We start from the raw sequence: 22,638 nt of genomic DNA, 5'->3' as shown, positions 1-22,638 counted from the left end.
ATCTTTACTGCAGGAGTTTTTCTTTTAAGTATGACGGAGATGTTAAACCCTAATCAGAGCAGTCAAGACAAAAGTGCTTAGTTCTTGCAGTCTCCATTTTCCATGTAACAAAATGTTGGGTGCACTCTCTACTACTCTTCCTTATCTTGCCCCTGCATTGCAGAGGGTGGGCTGACAGTGGTCCTTGAATGTTATACTGTCAGAGCCAAGCTGTGTGTATGCGTGTGTGCACTTGACTGTGTGTAATCTGTCAGAGCCTAGAGAAACAATCAACAGCTCACCCTGTCAGAGAGCCACTTAAGACCTGACAAAAACACACACATGTGCACACGCACACACACAAACAGTATCATGAGAATGCCATGGTTGATGCGCACTGCTCGACTGGTGACGGCACTAAATGCACAATTATTCTCCATTCCTTTTGTTTTCATCCAGTGCTATTGTCTCTGCCTCTTTCACTCCTCTTATTTATCTGTCGACCTATTCATTCAATTACTTTGCAAGCAGTAGCACAATCACAAAGCATTTTCTACACATGGAACACATCAGTTACAGTTAGGAGAACATGAGAAAAAGAAAGAATCCTCTAAAAGCAATCTCTTGGAATTGGTTTTATTATTTGGAAAATATTTTTAATGATTAATATTCTGAAGTTGTATTGTTGTGTCTAAACAACACTATCGAAAGAACTTGCATACAAAAATACCCACTATTGAAGCAAATGCTGCTAACAAAGCATTGCAGGATTTTGGTTTTTGGTTGTTGGTGTTTATGTAACACCAAAAACGTATCACAGATGTCAAATCCCTTTCAATTCAAAGTAATTGCTCTTTCTGAAGAAGAAAGCAACCTGGGATAATCTACGCTAACAGAGACGAGAATATGTATGTTTTGTTTCAATCATGTCTAAAAATTTAGAGTTTACTAATGTCTAATTAGGCTTTGCTTCCAGGCATGTCTGTTGTTATTACTGACAGAGGCCAAACAACTTCATACTTTCCCCTCTCTTGATTTCCCAGCACTTACAACCTGGAAACAAGTCCCCCATCCCTAACCATTAAGCTTCTCTCACCTTTGCACAAACATATTGAAGCCTCCACTGGATGCGTGTGATATTTCAAACAAACCAACATGACTTCCAACAGTGCTCTAAATTTAAAAAGCAGAGCGTTTTGTGGCACAGCAGAGTGCAAATTTTCAAACTCAACTACAGAAAAAAATGGGAGCAAAAACACAACTATTTATCACCTTGCCTATGGGATTTGAATAAATCAGGAAAATCAACAGGACTCCTGTGTAGGTAATCAATCAGCGGTTGTATCTGTCCTCCCCAACAACATCATTAGTCCCCTTTTAAAATTAAAAGCCATTCTTGAAAGTACTCTTGTTAGGGAAAATTGGAGTGAAAACAACAACTGTTCTCTTCAGTGTAAGCAAATCAGATAACTGAACAATAAAGTCTCTGGGTTGCTAATTCTTGGAATGAAGCATCCGCCTAATTTATAGAACATCAATGTCCACTTTGTTTACATCTATGCTACACTCTTTCTTTCACTGCTCAAAATTAAAAAAAAAAAAACCACACACAAAAGATGACTATACCACTAAAGCTTTAAGTGTCAGTGATGATTGTGTGTGCCTCTGTTTTCATTATATATTTACCGCTCGACACATGGTGCCTCAGTCATGCTGATTTGTACAAAGATCCCTGCGTTATCTGGCTCAGCATTGCAATCTGTGTGTGAGATGTGTCTTACCATATGCTTGGTGCTTCTGTCCCGCTGATTTCCAGGAAGTCATATTTGTCCTCTAATAAGAAGTCATTGAAGACGAGAGCTATGGTGTCCCCGGGCTCAGCAAGGATTGACCACGTACAGTCCAGGTTGTTGTCGTACTCTGCTGGGTATCCAGGGCTGGTTATTGAACCCGCGGTGCCTCGTAACGTACCGCCACACGCTCCCTCAGCTGGTTAGAAACAGATGAAACGAATGCTATTTTTATTATTTCATATACTGATTTTGTAACTTAACTTCTTGGCCTTCTTGGGTTGGCTTATCATTTATTTCATGTTTTTTTGTGTCAATGTGTCAATGTTTTCACACATTAAAAACCACACTTTTTGACACATGCCTCTCTAACATTAGCAGACAAATAAACACAATGCACACACTATGAGCTGAAATAAATACAGTATTGTCATTATCACATCATCACTATGATTTAGATCATCTGTTAATTTTCATTCACAACTACTCATTTAGTAGTAAACCCTCAATAGAGCTATTCAACCATCTACTCACTCTAATGGAAGACATATGAACAGATCTGTTCTTGTCTGTAGACTAATGAACCATTAAAGGGGCTTTACTTAAGGATGTTGGGCACCATCTGGTTGATACAGTAGTTTGTGATGTAATTTGAGGCAGACTTTTCTGTGCTTTGGAAGCAATCAATACACAGGGGCTCTCATCTTCTGGCTAATGACCCTTATGTCAAGTTTCTTCAGTTCTCATGATCTTAGCGATGCGATTTTTTTTTCTGATCTTTTACTTTCATGGCTATAATTGGTGAACAGTTTTTCATTTCCCTCAATCGGAGCTTAGTTCAGTTCAAATGAAAGAACTGAAAGACTCCAATGGAGACAATGGAAAGTACATACAGTTTACTTTTGAACTTAGCTTTGGGTCATGATTATGTGAAAGGTATCTTGTCAGTTTCATTTAAGTAAAAAGAATGGTTTCCATCTTCTAAACTGTATTTACTGCAAGTCCTTTTGAACGGCATTACTAAAAAAATCTCTAGAAGCAATATCAATGAATTGAAAATGGAAAGAAAGAAAGAGAAAATGTCTTGCCTCTGCAAAAAGGCGATGGGAAGTCCCATTGTGCTCCACTTCCAGGCGATACGATGCATGTGAGGATACTGTGTCCTTCCAATACAAACCCTGACTCACAGCTGTATCGGATTTTATCCCCCATGTTGTACCGCGAGCCATGAATGACTCCATTTGGAATGAGACCAGGGGTGCCACATGTATGACTCGGCAGCACTGAAACAAAGAGAAGAGCAGACAGAGAAAATCGTTTATTACCTCTAAAATATCCATTAATTTAACTATTTGTTATAGTGAAAAATAACCAACCAAGAAGTTCTTGCAGTATTTTTTAATATTTGAGTGTTAGTATGAACTACAAACTTTTTGGCTTGTTACCACATAAAACAGCTCAACTATAGATCTATTAGTCAGTCAGGGTTACTGAGCAATTTGTGTTTACTTTGAAGCGGTAAAACTATCCAGTACAAAACAAGCAAAATGCTTTGAGTTCAGCATTTTGCTTTTATTTGTCTTAATCAGTTAATTATTAAATATACTATATTTTACAGTCAACCTAATTACCCACACAAAATGACACATATTGTATGTATGTTTGGTTTTCCCAGGAAACCTAAAAATATGCTAAAGTGACTGCGTGGTATTGAGATGTCTGGCAAGCATTTTGCCTCCAATGTGCATCTGTTGCTGCGCGTTCTTAGATGACACAGCTCTACAGTGGGAGAAGCTACAGGCAGTTCATGGTATAACTAGGCCAAAATCAACTATGACTGTAGCCAACACGCCTTAGCTTCACAGAAGGGGCAGCAACACAGTGGCTGTAGTTCAACCTGGACAAATTCCACTGTATCTAACCCTGGTGTATGCTGTGTGTTATGTGTACTTGTATAACTGGAGCATGTTAACTTGCTGGGTGTGTAATGTCTGTTCGTAATGTGCATCCAAATGGCTTTTATGTGTATCTGTCTATGGGCATGCACTGTGCAGTGTGTTTATGTGTAAGGGGTGTTGAGTAAGTGAATCTGTGTGTTTGTGTACGCTGTTCCAGTTAAATGCTAGCATGGTAATTAGACAAAGCTTCACCATGAGACCCTGTGAACTAGGACACTGAGAAAGGGGAAGGGATGGGGTGAGAGGAAGACAAAGAGAGCAAGAAGAGGAGAAAAAGAGAGAAAGAGAAAGCTACAGACAAGAGAAGAGGGAGTAGGAGAAAGACTAGTGATATAATGAAGGAGAAGGAGTAAATGGGAAAAGAGCGGTGGGAAGGCAGAGGGGGAGGAGGTTGGAAAAGAAGAGGAGACTCCAGTCACACAGCAAAACAGAGAGGTGAACTAATTGCAGTGGGGTCCAAACATGTATAATTTACTATAATTGACTCATTATTTGGATTGTATGAAGTCATGCATCAGAGACAAGTAACTTGCACTCAGCTGACCATTCTGTCCTCTGCACAAACATCCACCCTGCTCTGTTTTAATACGGTGAGGCACAAAACCAAATCCAAAGCCCAAGCTAAATCACTGACTCAAGGACAGGCTGAAGGAGTGAAAGAAGAATGGGGGAAAAAAAGCAAAAAAAGAAAGAATCATGTGTTCAAGCCAAGTCATTAGTTACAGTTATGTGACTGTAGAGTTCTGTGTCTGCCAAGCTGTCATGTTAAAAAAAGAAATAAATAAAAATACCTGCCTCATGCTCAAAGGGTTTCCCTCATATAGACAAATCAGAGTGTCCTAAGGCCTAAGTATCCTTGTTAACACACACTTGATGTTTTGATATGTTATCATCAAAACACCAAGTGTGGTGGTTTAACTATCATGTCATCTCCTAAAATTAAATTTTAGGTGTGATTTGGGAATCACAGAAAACCATTTGCACATTCACACCTATTTAAAATCACCAGTTAACCTAACTCCACTATTTCATGTATTTGGACATGTGGGAGGAAGCTGGAATACCTGATAGAAGCCACGCAGACACTGGCAGAACATGCAATCTATACACAGAAAGACCCCAGCCCGATGGTGGACTCAAACTCAGGACCTTGCTATGATGTAACAGTGCTAATGTCGTATATATATTTGGTAGATCCTACACTGTATTGTGACTTGTGTGTGACTTGGGCTTGAAGTTGTGTTGTACGCCACATCCCCACTGAGTTCCTGATGAAGGCTCTTAGGGTCCTGTTGATCTTGTATAGTTCCAGGCATTCCAGGATCCAGGTGTGGGGCATCGAGTCATTGACCTTCTTGTAATCAATCCAATCAGGGCACGGGTTGGTCAGCCTAGTCTTGCAGTCTCGGGCGACTGCCTGGTCTACCAGTAGCTGGTGTTTTGCGAGCAAGATGCTAATGATAACCAAGTGGCTGGCCTAGTATACAGCTGAGCTGATACTGTGCTGAGTATGGTCTGGAAGTACCAATATCAAAATGGAATACACCCCCAAAGGTGGTTGAGAATAACCAAGCTAGAATCCTGTGGGACTTCCGGATACAGATAGAGATACAGATAGAGAAACTGCTGATGAGTAGTGGTGGTAGCAGGTGAGTAGCAGTGGTGGACAAGCAGAGGAAGATGGCCATAGTGATCAATATAGCACACCAAGTGATGGCAACATCAGGAAGTGGGAACACAAGAAGGTCAAGAAACCAAGGATTGAGAGCAAGAGAAGATATGAATAGTGAACGTGTTAACTGGAACACTAGGAGCAGTGACCGCCCAAAATGGGTGATGGCCTTAGGAGAATGATATCTGAGATCTCTATCCAGAAGGGTGCAGACCTGAGACTAGGCATATATTAGGGAGCAATTGAACATTTTCCCCTCAAAGTTGACGTGTTAGAAGCAGGAAAAATGGGCAAGCATAACAATGAGTGAGTTTGACATGGGTCAAATTGTGATGGGCAGATGACTGGGTCTTTAGCTTTAACTTTAGCTCTTGTAAGATGATCCCTGTCTGCAGTGGCCAGTATCTATCAAACCCAAGGGGAGCAATGGCTGACCCGTGCAGTGTGATTCAACAAACGAGCTACTGTAGCTCAAATTACTGAAAAACATGATGCTTGTTTTGATAGAAAGATGTCAGGATACACAGTGCATCGCAGTTTGTTGTGTATAGGGGTGCATAGTCCCAGCTGGGTACAGAGTGCCCATGCTGACTCCTGTCAACTGCCAGAAACTCCAACAATAAGCATGTGAGCATCAGAAATAGACCAGGAGAGCAATACATCATGTGGCTTATCGGGAATGTGTGCATCACTTTCCTGGAGAACGCCCGGCACCAAGACACACTGTGAAAAGAAGGCAACCTGTCCATACTTGATGGGTCATGGCTTTTGTGGCAGCAAAAGGTGGGCCCACATATATGAGTCATAGATAGGTGGTAAATTGATAAGTTAGCTATTTTTAATTCAGAGGAACAAATGGCTGTTTATTTGCCACTAACAATCAGGACTAGTTTGGGGATATTCCACATTAATTACAATGTAAATCAAGTCTGCAATAAAAGCTGTGTGCACAACTTTCTTGATTTGTTTGGCATGTTTTTAATCAGACTTGTTTAGCTCTGACCTCGTGCCTGGGAAAGTTCAAATTAGCCATTTGTAGTTGCATTCAGCAGCATAATCACATTGATTACTTAATATTGGACGGCTCCATGGTTAAAAATTGCAATTATCTAGAATTTGAGGTCATTGGGATTTATTTATTTATCATTAATTTATGGTGAACACATAGTGGTGTTTTGCATAATAAGTAATCACAACAGCACGAGAATTAGCACCTTGCAGTTGTGTGTCTCTGCCAACCAGTCAAGTTGCAGTTTTCATCTATAATCATGTACTCTGCTATCCAATTGGTATGTCAGTGTCATCTAAATATATACTACTGCACTCACACCATTGTCTAAGGGAGTTTTTTTTAAAGATAAATATACATAAATATACAAGAAAAGCAACAAAGTGCTCCGGGAGAGAAAAAGCTAAAGTCCCAACTAGAAACTTGATTGGCAGATTGGATCCCACTCCATGTGGTAATGGGGAAGAAGTTAATTCCACCAGTCATCACTGGAAACTTACTACCTATTTGTATGTCTGTTGACAAAGTAAGAATAAGGGGACCCAAATCTTTTAATGTAGATCAATAAAATTAAAGTTGAAGACTTGATTTAAGCTTAGAGGAAAACCAGATTAAAGTTACAGGAATGGTCAGCGTAATCATGAGAATGAATGCATTGTAATGTCCTCTGAAGTCATGGAAAGATGACTGCGTACAAGTGAACGTGCTTGTGTGTGCTTATGTGAGATTCTCCTGAAAGTGACTGATGGTGCTCCTCTGTTGTGTTCGTCCCTTCCAGCCCTTTACAGCCTTAGGGCAGGTCAGTGTGTTGCTATAGCAACTCTTTGCAAGGGCAACATTTCAGTATTGATGAAAAGGTGACGCGAGGTTTAGACACGCAAAATGAGTGAATGAAAAAAGAACGAATAGAGGATGGAAGAGAAAGAGTTGGGAGGGGAAGAACAAGTTGTGTTAAAAGGGAAAGAACAAATGAAGGGTTACGGAAGCAAACAATGACAGCCAGAAGGAATGAGGAAGTGAAAGAGACAGGAAGCGGTGCATGAGAGAGGTGTTGATAAAGCCTTTTGGTAAATCATTAATACACTATTATTATTGTCTTGCAGAATTCTTGAACATAGATATTTGTATCCTACTTTCTGTTTGATCCTTTCTAATTTGTTTTTATTCTGTCTGTGTGAATTAAACATTCCCAGAGTGCTTCATCATTAGTTTCTCTTTCTCTATTGCTGCCACAGAAGCACAACAAGATTCTTCTATAGTGGGATACAAATAACATATATGATATACTGTAAATAGGAATGTATATAGATACAATTTAATAGATACCAGTGTTATTATTAAGTATACCTATGGTCCAGTTCTTTATGTATTCTTTTAATTAGGTCTGATTAAATTTTCGTTTGAAAAAAGCAAGGACTAAGATTTTCAATGTTTGCTCATTTTTTTAACATCTTTGAGTCTGAACATATGTGTAGAATCACAGATAAAAAAGATATGTTAGAGATCTATATCTAAAGAGGCTGATGATAGCAAGTACAGAATCGGTTGCTTTCATTAAAATGTCAGTCACAACTAATAAATAAATAAATAAATAAATAAATAAATAGAAAACTGTTAACATCAAGTGGAAAAAAACCAGTACAGTACATAATTAATATAATAGATAGAATGATGTCAGAAGATCAAAATTCTATTATTTTGATGTTCTCTGTGAACTGTCAGTAAAAACACGGGGAATACGTGGAAAATGACCCCTACATCTCTGAGACAAACAAAACAACTGGAGTGAAATATATTTGTATCCAGAGCATGTAACTTGCCACGAGCTAATGTTGGAACAGATGTTTTGTCAAATCCAGCTCCTCATACCTGGCAAAAATCACTAATTTCTTGTTTGGTTTCCAGGGGGCTGTAAAGTTAAAACCAAGCGGAACCAGAACAAATGTCAGAGTGTGTGCGCATTTTGCCAAACAGGGATTTGGACAGATGTTAACATTTGAAATATGTTGGGGAAAATTCAACTTTCCAGAGAGATTAAAACTTTGGCTTAACTTTTTTTTTTTTTTTTAAATAAAAAGACTTTTTGGACTTTATTTCAACTCAACTCAAAATTCAGGTCAGTTTTAGTTTTGAATCCAAAACACTCCCACAACCTCGGTCACAGTTCTGCCATTCTTCCACCCAAAGCCTTGTAAGTGAACTTTAGAGAGCAAACTATTCGGTCTAGTATGTCCCTTTGTAAGAAAATGACAATTTCTTCACAGTTAGAAGAAATTGGCTAATTTTAAGGTAATGTTTGCACAATTAACATACAAGCACAATTTTTAGGAAAAGATGCAGATGAAATGTATTTACTGGCCTACTATCCTCTTTTACCACTGAAGAATTCACTTCATGTCTCTGCTGGGACAGTGAGTTCACACTGAAAGCATCTCTCTGTGGGTGCAATCCATAATTCATTAACACCTTTACTCCGTTCCCATGGTGTATATCTATAAATAAATATCATCTCCATACTGTTTTAATCTCTAGTTTTTCATATAAAGTTGTTTCAGTTGGAAAGATGCCAAAGCCCCTGAGCTAAATGAACTCCCCAGCATAGCTAATGTTCCCAAGGCACAAATGTATTAACAGCTTGACTGACATGTAATGCTTTACAGCTCTAACCAAACAAACTGTAATAGGGCTCCTGGCCAATTATGGCCAAGAACCATTGCTAACTGACTGGAGGCCCCTCACAACTCAATGAGCTCTCTCTTAGTTTCAATATTCATCATCTAATGTAGCATTATGGACACCACTAACTCATAATTCAAAGCTATTATTAGGGTGTTTCACATTCTGAGGACACCTTTGCTTGAGCCCTTAGAATTAATTCTCACCCTGTGGTTGTGGGACATGTGGGACTTATTTAAAGGTAACAATCAAAGGAAAGGTCTTCAGATATGGAGCCAAATGTAACATGTTTGTCAGTGAATCATAAAGTCAACTGTTTCCATCTTTTCCCCAAACAGATCAAACAAGACGCCATCCTTGCTGTAAATTGTACCTTATAAAGACATTCAACACAAACTAACTATTGCAGTCTAGCGTAATACATTAGGCCACAATGATGAGTCAATTAAGTTTGTCATTTGTGAGAATCTGCTAACAGTTTTTTTATTCAGTAAGTTAATTTGTAAGTAAATTTGATAAAGTTGGACTTTGTGCTCTTTGGACAGAACTTGTGATGTTTATTCTTGGCTAATTTTGCTTTTTTACATTATGGCTTTTAAGCAAACAGCTCCACCTCAATGTAATGGAACTCATAGTGGCTATACCAAATGCATTTGGACAACAAGGGATATAGCATGGATGTCAAGTGTCAGCTGCAGGGCAGTAAGGGAGGGACTCAAAATGCAGGACTCGGCATAAACAAAGTACAACTCAAAACAGCTTTATTATACATTTATATACAAATTTAGAGAACTTGTCCGGCAACACTTCCTCCATATCCTGAGAAAGAATAACCTGGACCAGAAACTACTGCTGGACTTCTGCCACTCCTCAGTGGATAACATGCTCTCCTTCTGCCTGGGTGTTTACTACATAGGGGCCATTACAGAGAACAGGAAGGCTGCATAGAGGGTAATTAACACCTCCCAAAAAATAATTGCCTGCCCTCTGCCACCCCTAGAGGGCATCACCAGATCCTCCTGCCTCAGGTAAACCAGGGTCATCACAGGTGACCCCTTACACCCCGCCCACCACCTGTTTGACATGATGCCCTCAGGTTGGTGCCTCAGGTCCCACACCTTCAGACTCACACCTTCTTCCCCTGGGCCATTTGGACTGTCAATAAATAATATCCCCCCACACACCACCCCCGTTTATAGACTTTAGAGATATTTGACACTATAGTTTAAAATTTTGTTTGTTCACTTTATTATATATATATATATATATATACAAAAATTTAATACAGTTTTTGAAAAGACTGGACAGAGAATTGAAAGATTCAAAGAAGTTGCTTCAGATTAAGAAATTATCATCAAGTTTTAGCAAAGGAAAGTATATAATATTTATCAGCAATCAAATAAAAAAAATCAAAACAAATGTGTAATGGGCGATGTTGAAATAGGAAAAAGGGTATGACATAAAATTGCTGTGTAATAACTAACTGGCCACAAATGATGGTGGAAATCTCATAAGCAATGTAAAAGCTAAATGAAACTTCAGTCTCCAAGTTTTTAGTCAGTAATGTGTGTTTTTCAGATGTAATTAATTCTTTCTTGTGAACATTTTACTTCTGATTGTTTTTTAGTTGCTATTGTTGTTTTCAAAAAAGTGTTAATAATAAGTGACATTTAAAAAAATCATTAATGTGAATATCATTGTTAAACAGCTCTTGTTCAACAAAATGAATACCACTATTCAAATCGCCTAGTATAAACAACAGCACTTAAAACCATGGGATACCTACTACAATAGAGTCAGATAAACATAGCGTGGTTCACTTTATTTGATTCTAATTCAAAGCAGCATCCTGCATCCCAATGATATTACAGATCAGAGCTTTCATTCCTGCATTTATTGCTCTGGGACATAAAGCTGTTTATTATCTGAAATAGTGACTGCACTGTCCAAGATAATGAGAAAAAACATTTCTGAATTCGGCTTGACAATTCGAAATGTTGGATTTTGCTTTTTAAGTGTGCCAAGCACTGATGTTTCCAGCATAAATTCCCAGTGATCACCAGTGAAGAAGGGCAACCGGAGTACAAACTTCACTTTGTTTTGCAATTCAGATAATACCACAGAATTAACAACGGCGTAATAAATCAAGGCAAAACAACACCGGTGGATTAGATCTCAGGTGTGTAGCGATAACAGCAAACGCCACAACAGCAAAACATGTTGTATCTACATTCAGCTCTGTTGTCTGGAGCCATAAGCTGATACCTAAACTACATTAAGCTGGAAAAAAGTTCAACCCCTTAAAAGTTACATTTCAGTTCTGCTCCCTTGGAGTAAATGTATTAAAATGTATTAACACCGCCTTTTCTATGCTCCCCTGGTGAAAATATATTAGCAGGGCAAGTGACATTTCCAGCAGTGCCTCTCATCAATCACCTGCTAAACAGAGTAATCACTGTAGCAGCTACACTCTGTTAAACACCAGCTCTCCTCAGCCTTTCCAGGTTGACTATGAAACTACAAAATATTGCATCGTGATATACAATCCCCATGTTGTGATGGCTAGCACCATAAAGAGCAACAACCAAAGAATCGCCAGGTATTTACCAACAGACACAAAAAGGAAATAAAGCCTACTGTAACACAGCAGCCACTTAATCTAGCTATTTATATTTAAGTTCAATTAAAATTCATTGCTCTGTGTGTACCCACACTTTAATTCTTGCTACCAGGCAAAATTGAAGTCCTTTTTTTGGATATTATATAATATCGTGCTGAATCAGTAGCATTTCCCTAGCTTATTTAAAAGCAGCATTAACATATTTTTTGACTGCTTGTGGGCAACAGAAAGCGCTTATAATCACCTTATAAAGTTGTTAGCAATTACAAATTTACTCATCCAGCTGACGAGGGGAATTACTACCATTAACTTTGGGCTTTTTTCCTGGAGATCTAATGTGTTTAAGTCCAATATTCCCTCCTTTTTCTCCTTCTACTGTTAATACTTCTCTTTTTACTCTTTAGCTGCTAATCACGCCACTACATCCAGGAGCATTTCCAGGATTTTAATAATGGGGTAGACACGCCCTAACTACGTCAGCTGGCTTGTGACTTTGCTTTGCTAATTTTGCTTTTTGTTGTGGAAAAATAATTTAAGTGAATAAGTTACTTTTATTATTAATCACAGTTAATTTTCACATCGACACAAGCTTAAGCATCCTGTCAATGAATTACCGTAAAGCTACTTTGTTTCTTGGAAGTTTTCACTTCCACATGTCATCGCTGTGTTAAATTATTTTTGTTACCCATTCCGCTGGAATAGAAGAGCAGTTAGTTATCAAAAAATGAATCACAAACAGAGAGATTTATCTACTTGCAATAACTACAGTGCAGCAAAGAGAACCATTCCTTCAAGTCCAAACTTGTTAAATTGAAGCTTGAGGGATTTATGCTTGAGGTCTTTTTGGTTTCGCACTTTGGTCCTCCTTTGCTTTGCTGAGAAGGGCTTTGCTCTCTCTTTTTCCTCGCTTCCTCTTTTCTTTGTGAGCAGGGGTACGTTCTGCTTCAGCAACAAAACAAAAAGTTTTTATCTATTCCATAATAAGAGCGATGCAGCTTTGAGTGCTTCATTTTATTTCTGATCACCATCTCACTTCAGGTTAAAGTTAAAGTTATCCCCCAGGTCAGGTTAGTTTATTTTTATTCTTGACACTTAGGTAAAAACCCTTAAAAATGAACTAATTTGAAAACAAAAAAATCAGCTTCCCCCCTTCATTTTCCACATGCTGCTCTGAGCTGTTTTTGTGCTCAGAAAAAAAAGAACATGGGGTTAAAGTAAGGTAGCCTGAAAGAGTGGGTTTTATTTATTGTATTGAAATTTCTTACACTTGAGATACTCATGAAACAGCCTTCTAATATGAACCTTTGGATAGATTTTAGATCAATAATACTTTGGGGTTCCTAGCTGTAGACTACTACTAGGGTGCCATGAGCTGACAAAGGTTGTCCCTAAGCATGTCAAGGGCCTGTAATTACCAGTTTATACTGACACGCTGTAAAAACTGACTGACATTTAATTATGAACACCCATTGTACAACTGTGCAGACGGAACAGCTTAGTTATAGTAATTTATCAATCTGGATAGCATTTATTTTTAAAGAAAGTCTACCTATTACTCAATGAAACAATAGAAAACTTGCATGGATAAAAATATTTTAAGATCGTTTTTTTAAGTTCTTCATATCTATATATATCCATTATGGCAATGGATACATATATATTCATCCATTGCGATAATGGATATATATCTATCTCTATATAGATATATCTATCTATCTAGGGTGCAACGATACACAAAATTCACGGTTCGGTTCGGTTCGATACTTTGGTGATATTTTTTCGATACAAAAATGTTCATGTTTTTTTAATTTGTCATTTATTAAAATATATATATATACACATACATACATACACATATACATATATATATACATTGCCATAATGGATCCCTGACTATGACAAAAGACTTCCACTGGCACTGTGGATGGTACTGACTCATTTTTATTATGTGACATGGATAATTTTTGTATATAATGAAAAAATAATAAACTTAATTGTATATTCCACACACCCATCATCATTGTTTGCTTTTTTTTCCTTTAAAAAATAGTTTTACAAGTTTGCTACCATCACCCGAGCTATTTTATTTTACAGCTAAGCAAGAAATTCCCAAGCGTCCCAGCTGATACTTTATGATGAATTCTGTGTCCATTTGTTCCTAAAAGTTCAAAGAAGCACAATATCATGTCCTGCTGCCATGTGCAACAATAATGACATTTTTGGGAACCACACTCCTGGACAGTCGTTGCTATAGAAACAGTGGCTTAGCCTGAGGCTACAGAGTGCTACAGGGGACAAACAGGGGAAACATCAGTCTAGCTCTGTATAACACAACAGAGAACACATCTACAATTATTTGCTTGTAAAAAGAACATCTGCACTAAAGTTTTGTTCACATATGTAAATGCTTTGCGAGAGCTCAGCCCAGATTTGCAAATACACAAAATGGACAAAAGTACAAAAAGTACTGCCTACTGCTTTCCCCTTCAGGCAATGCCCATGCCACGAAGCTCCCCGTGCATGGTTTATGTTGACTTATGGTGACTTTACTATTTCATTTCCTGTTTTCCTATATCTTTTCAGTCAATAGCTAAATGATGGAGTTGGTCATTATAAGGCCTCTATGACAACCTACTGATTCACTGCTAAAATGTCAAATGACATTTTCTTCTTCCAAAGTTGTAATATGTTCACTTTCTGTGCAAAAAAAGATTTTCATTACTACAGATAAAGTTAATGCAGCCAAGGAAATCCTTGAACTCCTTACAAATTCATAATATACTTTAAACCTGAATTATCTAGTTAATGTGAAAGCAACCAGTGAAGCAGCAGTTTAATTGCGCCACTCTCTGAAAGATACGTTTCTGAAATTGTATAGTATTAAGTGCATCAGAGAAATGACTTGAACAAAAAGAAAATACAAAGTCAGCAAACTAAAAGGTCAGTCTGTCTTTCTGTCTGTCTTTCTGCTCCCTTGTCTATGTTTCTGTGTAACAAACTTTGCTTAGGGCTCTGGGAAGCCTTCACAATAAGTCCTGAAGGTCCCCACACCTCACTTTGATAGACATTCACAAAATACAGGCTGTAGGGGAAAAAAGGCTTCTCATTCAGCCAGAATCTCTAAAAACCACATCTATTCCAGTCTCTCATCACTCCCCCTTCTCTGCTCCCCCTTTCCTTGCCTCCTCTCCAAAGAGCACTGCCAACACATCCTGTTCTATCTTTTTCCTTCCTGTCATCATTGCTATGACAACCCTGACCTGACCAGAGGTGTCATGGTAAGAGTGGCCTGCCTTGAGGCTGCGGTGTGTCAGAGGGGACAAAAACAGAAGCATCAACACCACTTACCTCATCAATACACACGGGCACATACCCATGAATTTACATACATGTATGTCTTGTTGCAGTTGTAAAGTAAATCTATTATTTTTAAAAGTCAGCATTTCTAACTTTGCCTGCAAAATTAGAGCAAAACAGAAAAGAAAGTTGGATATATGACTTTTTACAATAATGTTAATGCATGTGAGCATTTTCACTTTTCCGGATGTAAGCTATGTGGAACCCATGTCAGACAGTTCTTTAATAATTAATCCAATAACATCGTCGACGTCTGAGTTAGAGGCCTGACGCGCGTGACAGAAAGAGATTTAAAGAAGAGAAGACATTTAAACTGAACAAGAAATGCAATGAAAAAAAAAGAAAAAAATGTTTCATAAACATGATTCTCCACAGTATCTAAATGACAGCTTTCACCAAATAAGCATGCATTAGCCAAGCATGAATCATCAGGCCAGTTTCACGTGGCCAAATAGCATAAGCAACATTTGGAAGAAGCTAATTAACATATCACGGCATAAATTACTTCTTAATCTATATTTGCACACATTCAATTTACACTCGCACAAAATGTGGCTTTAATAAAATAGTCTAAGCATGCACTCTGTTGTATTTCAACTGTGTACTTCACCACAAAGCTTGAGTAAAGAAGTGTCCCCACAATTAGGTTAATTAAGAAAGTAATCTATCCCTTTCCCAGTCAGGGCTGTCTCTTCCTGCTTCTGCCCGGTCCTCTTTTATATCCATGCACTGAGCTGGTGCACTTTTCATAACTTTTTATAGCATCTCGTATGTAAAACATCCTATCATTGCCTCTTTTTAGTCAGATAACAAGAGCTTATCGGTGGTGGCCAGTGTGAGGTAGGAGGTGTTGCATCATCGAAAGAATACAATCTGAAGACCTTGGATTTTGTTTTGGTTTCAGAAGCCCTTTAAACTGAACAGAAGCATATGACAGGATGCAAATTCAAGCACTCAAATGCTAGAACTGAAAAAAAAAACCCAAACGAGATAAAGTTGAACAGAGAAGGACCGTAAGCGTTGATTGCCATATGTTTAAATGGATATTAATCACTGCTGTCCCTGTTGCTTGTTGCACCTCTTTCTGTGTCTTTTACACACACACACACACACACACACACACACACACACACACACACACACACACACACACACACCCGAGGTCTAATGCATCTTCATTTAGTCTTGCTGTCCTCTGGGCACATTTACATCTGTCAACTTGCGATACAAAATGGATGGATGGATGGGCTTGTGTGTCTTTCTTCATGCTGTATGTGTGAATCCATCTGTCTTACTGTGAGTTTATGTGTGTAAGGATTGAGTATTTATCTTTGGATACCTTTCATGACAAATCCCTCTGTGACTACGTGTAAGAAGTTACAATTTTCCTCTGTCGTTTTATAAATACAATAACGCATGGGAAAAGGTGTGTGTGTGTATGTGTGTGTGTATGCATGAGGAATAGGGGGTGGGGGCTGTGTGTGCTTACGCATGTGTGAAAAAGAGTCAATTTCCTTGGTAGGTGACAGTTCATGGTCCTGTGGGCACCACAGAATTGAGGGTAAAGTCAATGTCAGAACTACTGCCATATATCGTCAGAGCAACACAAATATGCACACATTCAGTATACGGCAGTGCTTTAATTTGATTGTGTTATGTGTTATTACAGCTCAAGGGAAAACCCCAACAGGTAGCATAAATGTAAAAAATTTGATTACGTGTCACTGAATTCATAAATGTTTCCTTCAGTCTAGACTAGACTGAAAATGCATCTCAAGCTAAAAGACAGAAAAGAGGGGATATTTTCATTTTTGATCGAACAAGGATTGAATAGATTTTCCACTTAATGTATACTTTACATCAACAGCAGCATGTACTGGAGATCTTAAACGAAAGAAGAAAAAAGCCCGTTATTATAAATGTTATTATTAAAAATGTTTCTCATCTGCAACACTGATTCTGTAAAAACTGCCCCGATAACAAATGAAGAATGATGACAGGTGTAACTACATTTATTAATATGACTTTTTATACTATGCGTAAAGTTTCAAGGTTTCAGTATTTTAGGTAAAATACATAATCCTCCATTTCCCTGTTGACTAGTAATTGAATAAAGTACGCTTCCACAGTTTACAGACCTGAACTTGTATTAAACAGTGCTAGTGACAGAATAGGATTCTAGAGATAGGGTGAGGTGGAAGCAGAAGATGAATCAGTGTGAAACAGGTAGTCGCTGGCATCTAAGGCTGTTATTTTTAACACATCTGTTCAGTATACCACGAGATTTCAACTCCATCTGACCAATAATCAAACTAAAAATTCATTTTCTATATGAAATGTTGAGTGAGCTGAAAATACCTGTCACATATTACCAGTCATAAGGCAAGCTCTGGTTTCACTTTCTAATCACATCACTCATATGATAACCACAAATGACATATTTCAAAGACTTATTTGTCTGTCAAGTGAAAATATGCTTACACAAGTCAGTAAAGGATGACTTGAGATAGCCCATAAATCAAATCAAATCAAATCAATACTTTCAAAAACGCCTCTGACACAGTGCAGCATCAATCAAACAAGGAATGGATGTGGACAGCAAATTTTGCTGACTCTCCTTAGAAATACTGCTGATATTGGCTACAGTGCAGTTGGGAGAACCCCGTAGAACTTGTTTAGGACCCCGAGCAGTGTTTTTGCTCTGTTCATTCACATAGTGCGCCTTAAGTATCAGCTCCACTTCAGTCCCCTGTGTATAATATTGTCTTATTTATCACTATTTTTGAGCAATCATCTTGTCACTCAAGCACCACTGCCCCAGCAGGAGCCCCATTGTTTTCTGTTCTGCTCAGCTGAAAGCTACTGCTGACACTAACGCAACACTTCCTGCGTGTGCTTCACAGTAAATGTGAAAGCGGCAGCAGGCCTCGGAAACCTCTTTGGAAAGTGTTGACAATGGCATCGAGGTTAGGATAGCATTCCAAAGTCAGGCAGACACGCTGCAAAGACAAAGTAGGTTTTATTACACCTCTGAAACATGAAGAGCAAAGATGAATTTTTAAAAAAGGGCTTTATAGAGGTGCAATAGGTTTTTCTAAATTGGATAACTATCAAAGTGTCAGTCGCTCCTTCCTCACAACAAGATTCTTGTTCTTATTAAAAATAATTATTGCCATGGATACGCAGTAAAGACACGGGTAAGATTAATGCGATTTTCAGATAAAAGATCTCTCTGTCAGCTCGCATGATGAGATACTACTTACTTGAATGATAAGCAAGCCACTGACAAAAAATTCTGCGCTACTAAGAAAATGTAATGTAAAAAGGAATGTCAAGCCTTTATTTAATGTTACTTTTATATACTCTATACCTGAGATTAAGTGGGACTCATTATCTGAAGAGAAACTACGTGAATACATAATAGATACCACTGAATGACTGAATTGCAGAATTTTGACTCTTAGAAGGTGAAGATGTGAAAGTGATTGCAAAAGAACACCAATACAAGCCAGTAAAGCCTAGAATATAGTTGATAAAAGTATTTTCTTCAGTGTTGTAAAATAAATATCCCTCCTTATTTTAATGCAAGACATTAGACATTAGATTAGCATTTAAAGGGGGAGGAGCTGCACAGTCACTAATACCTGGAACAATCACTACCATACAAAAAGGTTTTAATACAACATAAATGTTGTTCACTATTCAAGTAGGTAAGATGAACTTCAGATACAACTTGGCAATGGAAAATCTTTCTACAGTGCTCAGCTCTTACAACCCTTTGGCTCAGCTATGTGCCAGAAAATGATACAAAGTTCAGAGGAGCAATGTGCTTGAAGCTCATGCGTGGTGTTCAGATGATGACGCACTACACTTTGTGTGGTTTTTTTTATTTTCATGATTCATTTCTAAAGTATCAAAAGCCGGATGATTCCAATTCCAAAAGTGACTTGTAGACTAGATATTTTACAACATTGTATTAACAGAGCCATTTCATGAACCTTGAAACATTTATGTTTGTTGCTTCCTTATTAGTCAATGTGCTTTTGTACCTCGTAGTTATGGAGCTTGTCAAACTGTTTTCTTTTAAATCATTAAATGTGTCAATTTCTTGTGAAATTTTGCTAAAGTATAGGCAGGTCTAGCCACTTTTGAAGAAAATCAATTGTAAGATTAATAAAAGTTTGGCTTTTTTGTTTTAATAATATAGAATAGAGAGCAGCCGTGCTCCCTGTCCTACATTTCTTAAAATGATAATAACGCACTTTTGCGATTTTGGATGTAGCCAATGATAATAACGCACTTTTGCGATTTTGGATGTAGCCAATATAGGATCATAAATTAGGAAAAGAGACCAAACATGATATTTACACTAGGTTTTGCTTTGTTCTGCTCCCTAAATGTCGCAACGTTACTTTGAAGTCACTGCAGACCAGCTGCTTTAAAGTTCGTGTGTGAGGGTGTGCAGTGACCGTGTGCATTTGTGTGTGATCTCACAGCTTATCCTCAGCTTTCCTGTTCTGTCTGCCCACCTGTCTGATAGTGTATCTGTGTTCCTCTGTGGGTGTTAACCAGAAAAACAATGTAAGCCGTTAAACCTCCCCATATTTCAACTTTAACACTCTCATCTCAAGTCAATTTAGTGTTCCAATTGTTGCGTGTGGGGAAAAGATAAGGTAAGAGATATTTCATGTAGGCCCGAGTGAGTGAGAAACTGAGTGTTTGTGTTTGCATATCTGAATCACTGAGGGTTTGTGGGTGTTTCATGTATTCTAGATCAATATATGTTGTATTTAGGGAAATAAATAACCCCTTTAGGGCTTTTTGTGCTTTAATAAACACGGAGAGACACACCCACATTTACAAGAGAAATTAATAAGTGGAGTAAGGAGTGTTTGATGCTTTGCAAATTCCACCTTTTATAGTGTATGTGTTTCAGATTCATTTGATGACCCAGATTATAAAGCGCACTGATGTTGCATGGCCAAAAAAAAGAGTGCTCAAGTGGACTTAATGGTTATTAACTTAGCACAAAAAGTATGGAAAGTTGTATTGGGCCAGTTATTTCTTTGTTGTTACGGTGATTCTTGGCAATACATCTGTTGGAAAGCCTCATTTGTAAGAAAAATGCATTTGTAGGTTGAGCAGTAGAGTTGAGTATGCGGTTTGTGCCCATGAAGAACTTGTCAAATCTCCTCTGCCAAATGCTAAACTGCTTAGTCTGCTACCGAATCTTGTTTGATGTCATCTATTGGATTGGATGACTGAAGTCTGAAGAAACAATACAGTTAACAATGTATTATTCATTTAACAAACATGGGCAAAACAGTTGTCATGCTGGTCACCAGCTTGGTCACGCTGTGGCGGGACGTGGCCTGCAGTGCCGTGCAGAGGAGGCGGACGCACCTGCACGGCATCCGCAATCACGCCCCGCCGAATTAAATATTGTACTGGGTCCTGTGGTTGGCGTTGTTGTTGTGGTAATGTTGAGCGGGCAGCGGGAGAGCTGCAGCTCTGTGTGCGTTGTAAACAGCAACCGGCTAAGTATTAATAAAAAGTATCAGAATGCCACTGGGTCTGCCGTGTATGTTTACACACGCATTTCAGTGGGATGGCATCCCATTCCTCAACCAGCTCAAACTAATCCCACAGGTGTTCAGTGGGGTTGAGGTTAGGACTTCATTCCCAAAGGTATTCTCTGATAAACTCTGCTCTGTGGCACAATCAGTTCAGTCCCAGACTTGGGAGATATGGGTATTGCCACTGGTTGCAGAATCTCATATCAATATTTTTTGTATTGCGAATGCCTCCAGTGATGAGAAGCCTCATTTTTCCAGTGAGGGAGATGCTGCCATAAACCATCAGACTGCCTCCACCAAAAGCTATCACTCTATCGGTGCAGCAAACATTATAGTGTTGTCTGCACCTTCTCCACACTTTTGGCCAGACTTTGGACTGAATGGCTGAACAGAACATTCTCCACATGTTCAGGTTTCAAATGTTACCCACATTAGCGTACACGGGTCTGACGGTAGAGGGCAGTCATGGCAGATCTCCTGGCAGCCCTATAAACTGGAGATGTCTGTGTCCAGTTTGTTCTGGACTGTTTGGGTAGAGATCCACTGGCCATATCATCCTGCAAACCTTGACTGCAAATGTGTAGAAGACTGCCTACGACTCCTAAGTACTGCCAGGGTTAGGAAACTGTCTACTTGTGGTGTCTTCTTCTTGGGACACCCGCTTTGCGGCCTGTCTCTGAAAGCCCCAATTATCCAGAACTTAGCCTTTAATTTAGAGATGGTACTAGCGCTCACTCCAAAAAATGCTGCAATTTCGTTTTGCGGAACACCAGTGTGACGTTTCCTAATGGTCCCGACACCCCATACTCGGCTTTGTTTCTCAACCCACAAATGCATCTTTTTTACAAAAGTGGGACCACTTAAAGGTAAATAAAGATGGTTTCCAAAAGACGTATTACCAAGAAGCATTGTTACAACAAAGAAATAATCAACCAAACACAAATTTATTTAAGTTGGTAAGTTTATAATGTGTAGTGAAGACAAAACAGCCTTCTTGCATTCGATAAAGGATATCAACTTGTTTTTAGGCGCATGCAGTGAGCCAGAATATTGTCAGTGTAGCAAACTGTCTATATAAATGTATTGGCCTTAATGATGCATCTTCCAAAGGCATTGTAGCAAAAGATAAGTGCGTTAAATGACATTCTGCATTACTTCTACCCGGAGAGGTATGTGGCATGCATGTATGAATAAACCAGTGATTAGATCAAATGGAAAGTAAGATCCCCAGGTTAGTATCCTGTATGCCATTTGCTAAATGGCAGCTAATGTTTAAAATTATTTTATGTGAAAACCAATTTATCTAAAAGCTGCAGGGAGCTTCTGCTTGTGCTTCTTGCACCAATATTGGCTACGCTGTTTTGTTTGACTTCTCATTTCCCCAGTCTAAAAGTGAAAAGGTCAAAGTTATCGTGATCTATAAATCCATGGTAAACAAAATACTGGGAAACATGTCAGATTAAACAAGTTTGAGTTCAACAGATAATTATATTTAATACCTGCAAACTTGTAAAACTTAGTAGTCATGGATAATGCAGTAGTTTTGAGTCTACTACATAGCTAATCTATTTTAATCTCTCTGACCCTCAGTAGAATCTAAACTGAATGAACCTTCATTCTGCATACGTTTTAAGACCTTATATAAACAAAGTTATGCCCATAACCCTAAAAGCCTTCTGCACTATAAGAGCAACTTTAACAAACAGCTCATCGTCTTTACTTTACAGCTCTCTGCCTTCCTCGCCGCAGAGACAGGGAACAGATACAAAATTAATTTACCATTTTTAATATATTTTAATAGATTTTTTTTTTCATTTTATGTAATATTGTTGTATTCTCCAGCTAACATTTTTTATTAATTATCATGAAATCTCCCAGTTAAATGTTGTGAAATTGACTTTCATATCGCCCTATTACTTTTCTGAGTTGGTTGGATTTAGTGTTTGGAAAGTGATGGGTAATGGGTAGGTGGGGGGGTGATTTTACTACTGTTGTCGTTTG

At 38.4% G+C, this 22,638-nt stretch overlaps 1 protein-coding gene across 1 annotated transcript in view; it reads right to left on the bottom strand.

Moving 5' to 3' along the window:
- The window catches only part of LOC120721224 (CUB and sushi domain-containing protein 1-like), a 412,254-nt gene that overhangs the window by 189,890 nt on the left and 199,726 nt on the right, over positions 1–22,638 (bottom strand). Inside the window, 2 exon segments of the mRNA XM_040011416.1 lie at positions 1,761–1,968; positions 2,858–3,052. Of these exon segments, the coding sequence (XP_039867350.1) occupies positions 1,761–1,968; positions 2,858–3,052 (403 nt within the window).

Source organism: Simochromis diagramma, unplaced genomic scaffold, assembly GCF_900408965.1.
Source record: "Simochromis diagramma unplaced genomic scaffold, fSimDia1.1 OVJJ01000603.1, whole genome shotgun sequence".
NCBI lineage: Eukaryota > Metazoa > Chordata > Actinopteri > Cichliformes > Cichlidae > Simochromis > Simochromis diagramma.
Note: the sequence above shows the minus strand (reverse complement) of the source record. Positions and strands in the feature narration are given on the sequence as shown.